Below are 13,359 nucleotides of genomic sequence, written 5' to 3' on the forward strand. Positions count from 1 at the left end.
ATAATTTAGGCAAAAAGCCTACTTCCTGTTGAAAATCCCGCACTTGTCCTGCGTAGCTATCCACCCTCATAAGCCGATTTAGAAACCGCACTTCTGAAATGAGTGAAAATGTTAGGTGGCCAGTCTGGGCGTTCAAATCTTTTACGTTAAAAACATAACAGGGTTATAAGATTTTCCTGATGCACCCCGTCGTTAGATATATACCAACTGTTCGATTAAAAAGATTGGCCTGATTTGTCCTTTGTAAGATTGATGTAGCAGCTGAGACTATAAGATTAAATGTTAGAAAAATTTTGCTTGCACGGATTGTTGTGCAGTACCATTTATTTTTTCAGTAATGGAATGCCTGTAAATACGATCATTGTTTGATTTAGATCAGGTATAATCATATAATCAATCATCTTAAACAAGCCTATTGATAAACTGTCAATAGAGATAGTACAAGTGAACAGCTCTTTACGTACAGGCAGATTAGGGAAACTCTTGCCCTTCTATATTATCAATTCCGTCTCAAATCAAAGTAGATTTCGTTCTTTGTGACCCCTGCTGAGTGGTGCAAAATGCAACTGTAATAGTCGAACACTTAAAGATAAATTCTGAACAAGCTAAATGGATACAAGTGAATACTGAACCAATTTGTGCGTGCCTTCCCTCCTATCTGTGTGCTTCAAGTGTTTGTTCTGTACATTTTCCTTGTATGATTGTGTCATGGATATAAAAAAATAATGTTTCCTCGATGCTCTGTGCATTTTTTTATTCTTCCGGTTGAAATCTACCACGTAGCAAATTTCAGCTCCATAATTGAGAAACACAAGAGCGGGAAATGCGTATGGAAGATTTTCTTTAAGAAAGCTGGTCAGTTCAGATTTTTTCACGTCTAGAAATTGCCTTGTAGCTGTAACACATTTTTCAGTATTGAAAAAAAAAACTTACGTGGACGTTGTTCTATTTTCAGCCCAATTTCACACGTTTTTTACCTGAGCGTGTTTTCCACTTGAGTCCAGCCGTTAATTTGATTAAACTTCTTTCATTGCTGAAGCAGACAGATTTGCAAAACCACCTTGACGCAGAATTGAAATTATTAATAACGATGCTATGACAGTTATTCGACGAGCAGATATATTTGTTTTTTCCTCCAGTAGTTATGTGAAAACAAATCCCACCTGTTACATAACAGTAACAAGATCGTCAATTTGTTTCTGCGGGATAAAATATTTCTGCTACAGTACTCAGTTATACAATTTTAACAATAAAATTTTGCTAAGTTGGAAATTAAGGCTGCAAATGTGACTTTTCACGTAAGCTATTTGTCCAGTTATGATGTAATATTTTTGTTAAGTGTATCGTTACATACTACAAGTGGATTGTTTAACTTCCGATTATTCCACACGCGCGCATGTTGACATGCACGCAAACTGCCGCATCCGTGACAGCTATAAAAGAAGGTCGACTTGTTCGTTCGGGTCAAACAACATCAGACAGATTGAATCACCAGCCAAAGCAAGCCAGAATCAGCTCCGTTCAGCCGCAAGACTTTCATCATGACTTTTAAAGTGTGTGTTAATTTAGTGGGCCTGGCCTCTTTGGTAGTGCTTGCCACCTTATCCTCGCGAATCTCTGAGGAAATTCACCGAGGTAAATTGCTGACGACTGCCTTGGGACTGCTACACTTGTACACCTTTGCGACCTGGCTTGGAATGCAGTTCTGGGTCACTTTTGTTGCCGGTGAGTAGGGTTGGGTGGAAATTTTGTTTTCCACTTACTTAGAAGTGAGTTCCTTGAAGACCTTTTTTCCCCTGGTTTTTATTGAAGACAATGTGTATTTTAAAGTGTTTGGAAGAAGACAATTTCATCGGTATGGGAACACGATCCATCAGGACTGAAGGGGAGTGAAATTGTTGCAACAAACGAGTCATAATATCTTTTCCTTTTATGCTCCATACGTTTTTTGATAAACAGGCTGCGTAGGTATAGCTGGCACGTACAGATACTAAGTACAGTACAGTATTTAAACGGAGCATATCCTCAGTGCTGTTAAATTGTTTTGATAGAATATTTTCAAAGCCTTGTTGGTCGGCAAAAGAAAATGACAGCAGAAATTGTAAACGGGCGTTTAGGGTGGGTCTGTTAGTAATGGAGGTACTCACTGAAAACGTGCAGAAGCCGTTCCGTAGCTGAGGAAGACATCACCCACTTAAATACTCTACGCAATTCTAGGCTTCCGGCGTTGATAAATGTGTTCGAAATCCTGTTAAAAGGTGAAAAACCCTTTCAACGCCCAAGTGAGTGGAATATGCAACCTCATGCAGACCTCCTAGAAAGTCATATCAAGAGTTTATTTATTTTGCTTAACCGCCCTGCAGTGTCAATAGGAAGTCTTCAAAAGTTTCACAATAAAGATTGGGTTTAAATATCAAACTCAACAGGTGGGCCTTCAAACAGGAAAATACTTGTTTAGGTCGTTTAAAATATCTCTGACCTTTGGGTTGTTTTACAATTATGAATCATATGAGATAAGGTTATTTATCAGAATACAGAACACCTTCTATAAAACGCTGTGACTTTTCGAGACTTTGTATCGTCCAAGTGGCAGATTAAGGCTAAGGAGCTTATCAAAAGCCTTCTGATAGCTTAGGGGGGTGGAAGAATATTGAAATCACTCTGAGTTTTTTCTCACGGAATGTTTCGTGCAATAATACACTGAGTTTCTCGTGTTTCCCAGTGATTGCAATCGTTAATCGTCTATGACTGTAACTGTTATGCCATTGTCTTGGCAGAGATTTCCCTCTTTCGTCGAAGGGTAGTATCGATATTATTATCTTGTATCTACTGCGTGTAGAAGGTCTGGTGCAAGCCACAGATTTGCTGCTTAGGAAGTAGACGATTAACTTTGGGAAACAATTTTATAGGATGACAATCGATTGACGCTCCAGGCAACAAGTTCACAGACTTCACATCTACAGCTGAAAATATGTTTGTTTTAATTCCAGTATCCAGTCTTATCGAATGCCTGTCCAAACTAGATTAATACGGTCTATTTGCTTTCTTTCTTTTGTACATAACACGACAAAATTCATATCTGCTTAACACAGCTTCAGTTTTAACTTGTTTGCAATTTGTTGCCATTTGACTCGAGTCCTTTCTTATACACCCTGCGGAGCAGTCTTGAACAGACAGGTTCTCGGGAGCACTGGGTGTAGTCATTATATAACACGGGTTGATGATTCATAATTCAAATACTTTATGAAAAAAAGCTCACATGCATAATAGTATTTCTCGTGTTCAGTGTTTATCCTGCTTTGTGGGCGTGGCTTGAATTTTTTTTCCTTCCCAAGGGGTACTAATTCTTAAACAAAACATCATCTCCCGTGTTTTTTTCTCGGCTCAATACCTTAAAAGGTACCGTAAAAGCTCTCGCTGTGGACCTTTTGAGGCTGAACACCCGAAGAGGCACCAAAACTGCCTCTTTTAACCCCTATAAGGTACGTCGAGCACCCCCCGTCCTTTTTATATGGAAGTCCCCCCCCGGGACTGAACGCACGTCTTGTGCCATGTTTACCTCTGTTGAATGTTTCTGAAATCTTTTTGTTGTTATCTGTTCAGTTTAAGTTACCGTTCTATTTAGTCGATCGTCGACTAGTTTATCCTCTGATGGGTCGATGAAGTTTTTTCTTATTGTATAAAAGGTGAACAAAATGTCTTTGTACAACTCAAAACATTTATCATCGTCACTGATGTTTCTCAACTTAAACCATTGTTAATAGCATTACAACTATTCATCGGAAAAAAAAAATACAAGAAGATCATTCGGCAGTGGCCTATGGCTTTCTGCAATCTTCGTTTTTCTCATGTATTGAATATTCTAATTTAGAAATCTTGTAATAACGCGAAATTTTATTCTTTCGAGAAATTTCTTGAGGCTCAAGGTGTATACCAAACAAATGGATAATAATATTTAGAGAGAAAGCCAAATAGTCGTTTTCATGTGAGTCCTCTATCCCCCGGGGAGGGGGGGTACTCCCATAAATTTCGGATAGGTGTGTTCCGCTAAGGGTCTTAAACCCTGACCCTATTTGAGGATGAATCAAATGAAAATTGCTATCCTGGCCGAATTGGAATTTGAGGATGTTTATGACCTTTTATAGCAATGGTAAAAGGTTGCTAAATTCCAAAGTAGCGAGGCTCATTACTTCTGAATTCTTAACCACAGCCTATCGTCATATATGACAAGCTGATGTGTCTCTTTGCAGGTTACAAAATGTACTTCACCCTGACCAGACACAACTTCGGTCACTTGCAAAGTCAGCTCTTCCCAGTCTACTTTACCGTGGGGTCATGTTTATCCACCGTCGCCTTAGCAACGTACTACCTCATGCATCCCGTTCAGATGTGGAAAGAAAACGAAAATATTCAGGTAAATTGCAAGATAGAGTGTATTTATTACATAGAGTTAGCAAATATCGGCAAAAAGTGACTCTTTTTGATGATAATAAATAAATAATAATAAATAACTCGGAACTGAGCCTGATTAGTGCTTAGTAAACGAGGACGCATATTCGCCACATTAGAATCGGGAATAAATCTCAGGCGAATCTCATTATGCAGTACTTAGAGAACGACCATTATTTTTTTGAGTTTGAGAGGGGGGAGGGGGGGGGAGGGGTCGGGCAATTTCCAAAGAAAATTCTTTCACAACAAAAACTGCTGAAAAAAATTCGCGCAAGGGGAGCCATGGGGAAAAAATGAGCAAGTGCTTCCTACTAACCAGGTCCTGTTTTAATTTCGATGTTAAAAAATTCTTACACAAGCTAAGCTATTGCCCACCAAAAAAAGTCATGTAGGGAGAGAAAACAATTTCATGTCCCAGAAAATTGCCCAACAGCCCCTTCCCCCCTCCGGAAAAAAAGGTCCGTCCCATACTGGGGCGCTGTATTCGAAGCCGTATTGTCCCTAATAATGATCCATATAGGTGTCTAGGAGATGAGACCCGTTCCAGTCTCTGATGTGCCTCTTGCGTTTCCCATCATAACCTTTTCACATGGTTTTTTGCTTTTTTCAGATTTCCGGCCTCGCTGTATCAATGTTGGCCACATTAATAAACAAGCTGTTTCTGGAACCAAAAACGACTGCCTTGATGATAAAACGATACAGTTACGAAAAGGAACACGGATACGGTGACGATGTTGGGCCCATCAAGGACGAAGCCTTTAAAAAGGACGAAACGTACGTGAGGATGACCCACGAGTTCTGCATGGTACATGGGTTCACATCAATGGCAAACATTCTCTCCTACACTGGGTGCATTCTTCATTTGTGGTATCTGACTAGAAGTCAAGTGTTGGTTATCTAATAAGTCTTTTATTTGGGTCGCGTGGCAACACAGTCATCGTATTTTCTCGGCAATCTGCTACAGTTGTCGTTTTTGTGTATTTGAATCCAGAGGAGTTTTTACCTAATGACAGCAGCGAACTGTTTCGTCAAGGTTTTCAACAGTATTTATATATTTTGTCGGCCTCTGATGTCGATTTATTTGAATATTGTAATGCGCTTTTGATCACTATATGTTAAAAAGCGCAATATAAATTAATAAATTATTATTATTAATTATTAAGAATTCTGCTGACAGACAGGCATTGCCTTCAAATTATATTTGGGTACATATACAGACAGGTTATAAAGAGCGTATTATTTAATAGTATGTTAACGTTAATAACCCACCGGAGGATATTGATCCGTCAAATTATTTTTCATCTTGTTTGGTTGTTATTTTAGTAAACTCGCCTTGCTGAAGTAGAAACTTGATATACAACGGGTTGGCAGCTTTCATTTCCCTCGATAGGTTTTTAAATTTCTTTTCTTGTTTTTTTTTTTTTTTTTGCAATTTTGACTAACGAAAGTCCTTTGGCTGTGTTGTTAAATTCAAGCCGGGAAGCCTACAATAGAATTATTGCCTACGATATTTAATTTAGAAAATTTATAAGGTATGCGATATTTAACTAATTTAATGCTTTGTCGAGCTTCAACATGTCCAATGTTCCGATTTATTTTATGGTCAACGAGACAAAATAAACTTATAAAATCACATTGACTCTGTAATGTTAAAACAAAAAGCAGAAACACGAATGTCAATAAAATTAGCAACTGGTTCATTTAGCTGTGAGTTTATGTTTTGCCATATCAATCAGATAGACCCTTGTTTCCGGCCGAGTTTCACCCCCTCGGGAGGTTCTTGTTTACTCTGCTTGCACAAAGAAGATCATTTTCTTTTCCAGAAAATAAGAATCATCAACAGTGATTACACCTCCCGTGTGCGACCACCCAGTTTGTAAAAACAAAGGCCTCAGTGGATTAAATAAAGTAACCTGCAATATTTAGAGAGGAAGCCCCACCAGCCCTAGCTGGTTTCCATGCGGGTCCTCCATCCTGGTCGAATTGGAATTTGGAGATGTTGGTTTTTGTGGAAGGAGGAAAACCGGAGAACCCGGAGAAAACCCTCGGAGCAAGACGAGAACCAGTAAGGAGGGCTCCACTGAAAACCGCCTTTGGCGAGTTGGATTCCCTCACTAAATATTATTATTATTATTATTATTATTATTATTATTATTATTATTACATAACCACTGAATATATTAATGGCCATTCTCGTCCCCAGAGCCTCCGTTTCTTTGGTGACGTCGACATTTTAAAACGAGTAGTACTGGGGACGAGAATGATTAATGGCTTACTTCTCAAATTCATTAATAATTCATCAAGTTTAAACAAAGGAAATCAGGACTGAGACAGTGTTTGGAAATCTGATCTTAATTAGCATAAATTTTTACGATCTTATTTCACCGTTTTCTTTTTAGTTCTAGTTTCGATTGAGAAAATATATCAAACACCGAAGACAGTGGTTGACTACATCTCCGAACACCTCGAAGTTGGTCAAAAATACTCCGCTACGCGTCGTATTTTCAACTCTCTTCTCGGTGTTTGGAAATGTGGTCAAACACGGTCTTTCGTGTTTGATATATTGCATGAAACATGCTGTGGATTGAGCGAAACAAGCGAAGTCATTCTTGTCTAAATAGAATATGCCTACACTGAGTTGCGTATTCCGCTTACACTAAAGCTTACATGCCCATATGCTGTTTATAGTTACTATTCCAGGACTATTGCACCGAAATTTTTTGAATTCAATTGTAATTTTGAAGAACTAGTACAGTACAAAGACAAGTCGTAAAATGCACGGAAATCAACTTTGAAACGATCATGGAATGAACGTGCTGCTTTTCTTGTCGTGAGGCAAACTTTGTCTCCGACGGCAAATACCAAATTCACCTGAGTGATGTACATCTCAGCACGCTGTCGTAACCTTACAATGGTCGAGGTCCCACTAGCACTTGACAGCGCTGTTACAACGTTGTTTTGGTTAACAACAGTGTAACAACGGTGTCACATAACCTGCGGTTCCACTAGCAGTTGTTAACAGCAGTTTCAAATTTGTGGCTGACAACTTGTCAAATATCAGCTTACAATTTACAAAGGCGACATATCACAAAGGAATAAATTACTTATGAATTAGTAGGATGCAATTTACCTTTCCCAGCTGGTAGAGGGCCGGTAAGCAGTCCAGTCGCTGTTAAGATCCATAATTCTAGTGAAATCTTTGTTGTTTGTTTCGCGCGTTCAGAGTGACCGCTAAAAATTTGAACATGACCTTTCAGATGAAACTAAATCACTTTAGCGCGTAAATTCTTATCGCGAAATAGACTTCCCGTTCAAAAAACCGTGATTGGTCTATCTCAAGTGGATTTAGATAGACCCAGATAGATCGTACTTTTAGAGTTTTAAACAGCGTTGTTAAAATCCTTTGACTAAGCCGCGTAACTTGAGCAACAGACACTGACACTGACACTAAAAAAATAGTCGGTCACACTTGAAACAGTGTGACACCGTTGTAACAGCGTTGTCAAATGTGCTAGTGGGACCTCAGCCAATCTAAAATAAGAAATACCCAAAACAATCTCTCGCTGTAAAGTTATGTCTGTAACCAGAGAGTACACGCCCCTTATCTATTAGTCTTTTAGCTGACCCAGTGTATCGGCTTTCAGATCGTTTCAAATTTCAGCCACTTTCGACCTAGTAATCGCTTACTCGTAGCCTACATGTAGCCTACTTGTAGCCCAAACATTGCAGTCTGTGTTTGATATCATAAGTAATTACAAACGGTATCACACGTGAGCCAGTTATGTCAACAAGCTCGTATCAAGCAAAACAGCGACTAAATGCAACACAGCCATAGTATTCGGCTTGGTCTTTATCATTTCAAAGACATTTGACCATAACTTTTCTAGTCATTTATAACACCTCGATCAAATAAAGGTCTACCGGACTACGCCACAAAAAGTGTCCAAGGATATCCAGTCGAATTCGAGAAATATTTAAAACTCTTTGTCTGACTGTCTTTGATAGACTTGATACTCTCTCGGGAAATTCGTCGATATTCCCTTGTAAGGAAAAAACAAAAATGTAACTATCAATAGTTAAACGTAGTTTGTGGTTTATTTGGTAAAGTCGTAATGTCGTCAAACAGGTGACAGTCATGCTAGACGAATAATACCAACTGAAAGGCGCTTATTGTTCAGAATGGCGTACGTAGTTTTAATAGATGTCATAGGTTCGTTCTTCTCACCCTTGCTAACTGGGCCTAAGAAACAAAAATAGTCTGAGAGCTTCTAGTGTCTTGCCCTGAAAACGAAACAAAACTCTCTCTCAGCTCTTATTAAAGTCAAGTTTAACTTTTTCCAGAACCGGTAGAAGTGCTGACTGGTCTTCTAGTTACCTCACACAGACAAGAAGACACTCAGTTCTACTGTTTGTATGGTCAGAGCAGGAGTCTAGTGAGTGGTGGTGGTGGTGGTGCGGGGGCGGGGGAAGACAGGAGGGTGGGAACTCGGGAGAATAGAGGACGGAAGGGCTAAGGGAGACAAGAGAGCAAGGTACGGTTCTGATCCCCCTGCCCCCCACCAGAAACTAGTAATGGCCAAGGGTCAAGAGTCAAATTCCCTCTGAAGTCTACTCCTGCATGCTGCAAACTGTTCTTTCAGTTGGCTTTCTGCTTTAATTAAAAGTAATCATAACTATAACAAAATTATTGTCTGATTTCGTTGATCAATCGTGTGATTACAGACTGAACTCTACTTCACCATTACTCATAAACTCGTACAGTTTTTTTGCAGTGCCTGGCAGACCTCCTTTTATTAATGCCGTTTATATTACTGGGTAAATAAAGAGAAAGCTTGACAAGCTGTACCAAACAATTAAAAGAGTGTGTTACTGTGCTTTTCTAAATTAATGTTTGGCATGACCATTCAAGCTGGCCCCCGTAGCTCAGTGGTTAGAGCACTGGTCTCGTAAACCAGGGGTCAAGAGTTCAAATCTCTTCGTGGGCTGGACCGGTTTAACTTTTTTAAAATACAGTTGAGGTTTTCTTTTTTACTATTTTGTCTTCTTTTTCGGAAACGTCACTCTTTGAGTCGTTGTAAATGATTCCTTGTGAGATGAACCGAGTACAGGCAGAAAATAAAAGAAAGGAAAAATCAAGGATTATTTATAGAGACAACTTGTGAAGGATGCCTAGTATAGGGAGGAATGTGGAAGCGCGGAACCTAGCTACTAGGACACTGAAATCCTGTAGCGAGCTGTCGTCATATTTTTGGGTAACAATCTTAACTATTACCTTGCTCGTCTTCACCTTTTTCCAAAACTCATAGTTGTCTCCTACAATGGGTGATAGAAAAAGACTTAAACCCATCCTTAACCTTTACCGACAGCATGAGACAAATAAACTTATTTGCTCAGGGATACGCTGGCAAGAAAGAATTACAAACAAAGAAGTCCTGAAGATGGCTAAGATGGAAAACCTCAGTGAGGGCGTGCGAAAGAGAAGATGGAAATTCATCGGTCACATCATGAGGAAAGAACCAAATAATGACTGCAGAACTGCATTAACCTGGACCCCAGAAGGGCGGCGAAAACGGGCTAGACCAAAGACAACATGGAGGAAGACAGCAGAGAGAGAAAGGGAAAAAGCTGGATGGAAGAACTGGAGTGAGGTACAAATCGCAGCGGCTGACAGAGCTGGTTGGCGGGATTGTGTTGAGGCCTTATGTGCCACATGGCACAAAGAAGATAGGTAACAGGTAACAGCTCAGGGATTTTACTTGTAACGCTCTCTCATAAGAGATACTTCAAGATGAAGCATGATCATGAACTAAGCTGCCCAAAAATTCCGTGAAAGATCAGTTAATAACAAGCTTCAATATTGCATCAATTTTCAAAGACGTTTGGGGAGATCCCTGGCTTTTTCTGAACTAACAAATATTCCCCTTGCAATATTTGGACAAGCACTTCCTGCAGAATTCCTCTGAAAACATTCCAACAGTTCAACAAACTCGTCAGTTTCAGCAGGAGACGGATTCCAGTTCTTATCCGGTTTTTCCTGTTCTATTCTCCTTGTTTCTCTCGGTGTAATTCTTTCACGAACCTTCCCTTGCACCTGTAGATTAAGAAACACAACAACCTTTATTGCCACGAACATGAATTTTCCGTCACATTCTTGCAAAGGCATGGTACCAGGAAAACTGGAAAGATATATGAAAAATATATTAATTTAATTGTCATGAACGTGGGACAAAGAAACAAATATTAGGTAATATCCTTTATTTGACAGGATTGAGACAAAAACAGTTAAAGGAAGATAGAGACGAAAAGAATGAACGAGAAAGAAAAAACCCGAGGAAGTGATTTTTAGTGCACTCTGTTACGTCATATCGTATGACGTCACATGATCAAAATTGGCGACGGAAAAGGGATTAACTCCAGGACCTCCAGGGTGGTTAAAATTTCTTTTTACTTCTTTCTTTTTACCGTCGTTTTCCGATTTATTTCAATACATTTTTGTTTTAAAGAATATTCATCAAACATTTAATGACAATTATTCCAGATTCTTTTCAATCAGCGGTTCGACAAACCTTGTCAGTTGTTTCATCCTGCAGGAAGTAGCTGGTCATATGTGGGTTGAAGTAGCTGGCAAGAGAGGCTACGCTGGACTCGGTGTGTAAGAACTGATCACACTTGGCTAACAGCAGAATATCCATCAACACTTGAGTACCAATTTGTCGCTCATATGGGTCAGCGGCATTGTGTTCAAATGTAAAGCCATGGGGAGGGAGCTGATCGTGGTATCTTTCCGCCCGAACAGCGTCCGTGAAAATAACCTGAAAACAAAACGGATATACAGTCGAACCTCTATTAAGGAACCCCCTATTAAGCGGCCAACCTTTATTTGGCGGCCAGCGACCAAAGTCCCGGAAAAATTGTCAGCTATACACTGTAATGAAAACCTTGATTCAACGGCCACTTTGGACCTTCCTCGGAAGTCCTCCATAATCTTTGTTAAGTGGTCAGAAATCTTCGGAAAATCGCCACATGAAAAAAAACGTCCTTTGTAACATGTTTATATCAAATAAACAAAATAGCACATGGTTGCCTTGTAGATACAGGATTTCTCTCTTCTTGTTCAACTTTATCTCACTAGTTCGCTTCACTCACCCATGAGATATCGAGTTGAACAGTCGAAGAGGAATTCTATATCTGTACTCGCCCATGTATTTTTCTCTATGTAAATCTCACTTATGGAACAATATTTAACAACTTGTTTGTTCATGATTTAAAATCAGTGTTACTGCCACTTTCGCGTATTTTAGGAAACATAAATAGCAAAAAGGAAACAATTGAAATAAACTTACCATTTCTGTTCCAAAATAGAAGACAAATTTCTTTATAACTTCATTATTGTCACTTGCAATAAAAATCTTCCTTGGTTGCGGCAACGTCTCCAGAATTGAATGAGCTTTTTTAACCCAACTCATCAAAGATGGCAGCCTTTTCTCGCTTGTTTCCTTCCAATGATCTGTTCCTCGAACGTGAACTCCTAAAACCGTGAAGCCTGCCAGATGTTGCTGGTAAAATATCTCTACTTTCTCGTTTATTCTAGAATTAGGTTTAACGTACTGATGGATCAGTTTATTAACTCGTAATCTCTCCTGTGTGGTTATAATTTTGCTTGTCTCAAATCCATCCACATTACTTCGGTTCTTAAAACTGTTGTCTAGAATTGCTCCTAAATTGTGCTGACTCTTTTCATTTAAACGTTCTATTGTTAGAGCGCCAGTTGCCTCTAAAAGACATATAACATTTTCGACTTTCCGTTCCAAGTCATGATTAACAGGTTCAAAATACCAGTCCCACGAATTTACTCTCGGATTTCTCGAGCAAACTGAATTACAGGCCCTCCAAAACACAGTAGGTTGGTTAATTCCCAAAGCACGGCACTGCAAGATATGATCCAAAGTGTAAAGAAGAAATGCTGCAAAGCCCATGGTTTGGCAATCTGTTATCGCAGGATCGACAACGCACACTGGTGAGCCGGGAGTTTTACCACGGTTTGTTCTTGTTGAAACAAGGAAACCATTTACATGTAAACTCATGAACCCTTTCCCCAAATTTTTGCCTTCTGATGTCGAAAAGTTGAACTTAAGTATTTGTTGATCCATCGGTGCCGATTGGAGATGACTGTACAGGAAAAAAACATATAGAACGAAGGCAAAGGGCACAAGGTATCGTTGAATTGAACGAAAAATGTTTAGACGTTTGACAAATCGTAATGAGGCGGCCATGACGGCTTTCTTTCATTACTACTCTCAAACAATACCCTTTATGCTAATCCAAGCCACAAAATATAAATTACAGGAACCGATTATTCTAATTTTGAGTAATTGTAGATAAGATAGCTTGTTTATTATACCGTTTTACAGCAGGTGAAGAAAGTAATTGTTTTCTTTCAATAAAATTGAAAATTTGCATTGCACTGTGTTCAAAACTCTTAGTTCAAACTTCAAACCGATTAGCCTAGCCTAGCCAATTTGCCTCCACGAATAAATGAATCGTCAACAAGACCTCGTAATAACTGTAGACAGCTGCATAAACTCGACATCTAATTTTGCAAAAACAGGTTTTTAAATACAGGCTTTGTTTTAAGTACAAAGAAGGAAAATGAATGCCATCCTTTTGATCACTATTACGTTTTTTTTCAGTACCAATTTTACTTCTTTACTTGAATTGTTTTATCTTTAGCAATCATTATAATATTAAAACATTGCGATAAGACAAAAGTTAAAACCATCACGGTTAAAAACTCTAATTTATTTGAATATAAATGTACAAAACAAATCCTTAGAGACTTAAAATAAAACACTATTAAATGCGAGAAATATTTGCACGCAGTGTCAGGTAAACAGTTTAGCACGAACGGAG

The 13,359-nt window shown here is 39.0% G+C and overlaps 3 protein-coding genes and 1 non-coding gene across 4 annotated transcripts; 3 read left to right on the forward strand and 1 right to left on the reverse strand.

Moving 5' to 3' along the window:
• Window positions 1-1,284: 1,284 nt before the first annotated feature.
• Window positions 1,285-8,358, forward strand: LOC145495016 (transmembrane protein 205-like). The gene is made up of 3 exons (XM_081474592.1): window positions 1,285-1,725; window positions 4,251-4,414; window positions 5,060-8,358. The coding sequence occupies exons 1-3, from the start codon at window positions 1,542-1,544 to the stop codon at window positions 5,348-5,350; spliced, it is 639 nt and encodes a 212-aa protein (XP_081330718.1). The 5' UTR covers window positions 1,285-1,541; the 3' UTR covers window positions 5,351-8,358.
• A 1,003-nt stretch (window positions 8,359-9,361) lies between these two features.
• Trnat-cgu (transfer RNA threonine (anticodon CGU)) lies at window positions 9,362-9,434 on the forward strand. The gene has a single exon. It is a non-coding gene; the product is annotated as a tRNA-Thr (tRNA).
• A 333-nt stretch (window positions 9,435-9,767) lies between these two features.
• On the forward strand, window positions 9,768-10,181 carry LOC145494105 (uncharacterized). Its single transcript, XM_081473575.1, has one exon. The coding sequence runs from the start codon at window positions 9,768-9,770 to the stop codon at window positions 10,179-10,181; it is 414 nt and encodes a 137-aa protein (XP_081329701.1).
• A 134-nt stretch (window positions 10,182-10,315) lies between these two features.
• Window positions 10,316-13,326, reverse strand: LOC145495007 (uncharacterized). Its single transcript, XM_081474582.1, has 3 exons — window positions 11,793-13,326; window positions 11,016-11,261; window positions 10,316-10,540 (listed from the first exon to the last, which is right to left on the reverse strand). Exons 1-3 carry the CDS (start codon window positions 12,720-12,722, stop codon window positions 10,319-10,321), a joined length of 1,398 nt encoding a protein of 465 aa, XP_081330708.1. The 5' UTR covers window positions 12,723-13,326; the 3' UTR covers window positions 10,316-10,318.
• Window positions 13,327-13,359: the final 33 nt, after the last annotated feature.

Source organism: Orbicella franksi, chromosome 8 (assembly GCF_964199315.1).
Source record: "Orbicella franksi chromosome 8, jaOrbFran1.1, whole genome shotgun sequence".
Taxonomy (NCBI): Eukaryota; Metazoa; Cnidaria; class Anthozoa; order Scleractinia; family Merulinidae; genus Orbicella; species Orbicella franksi.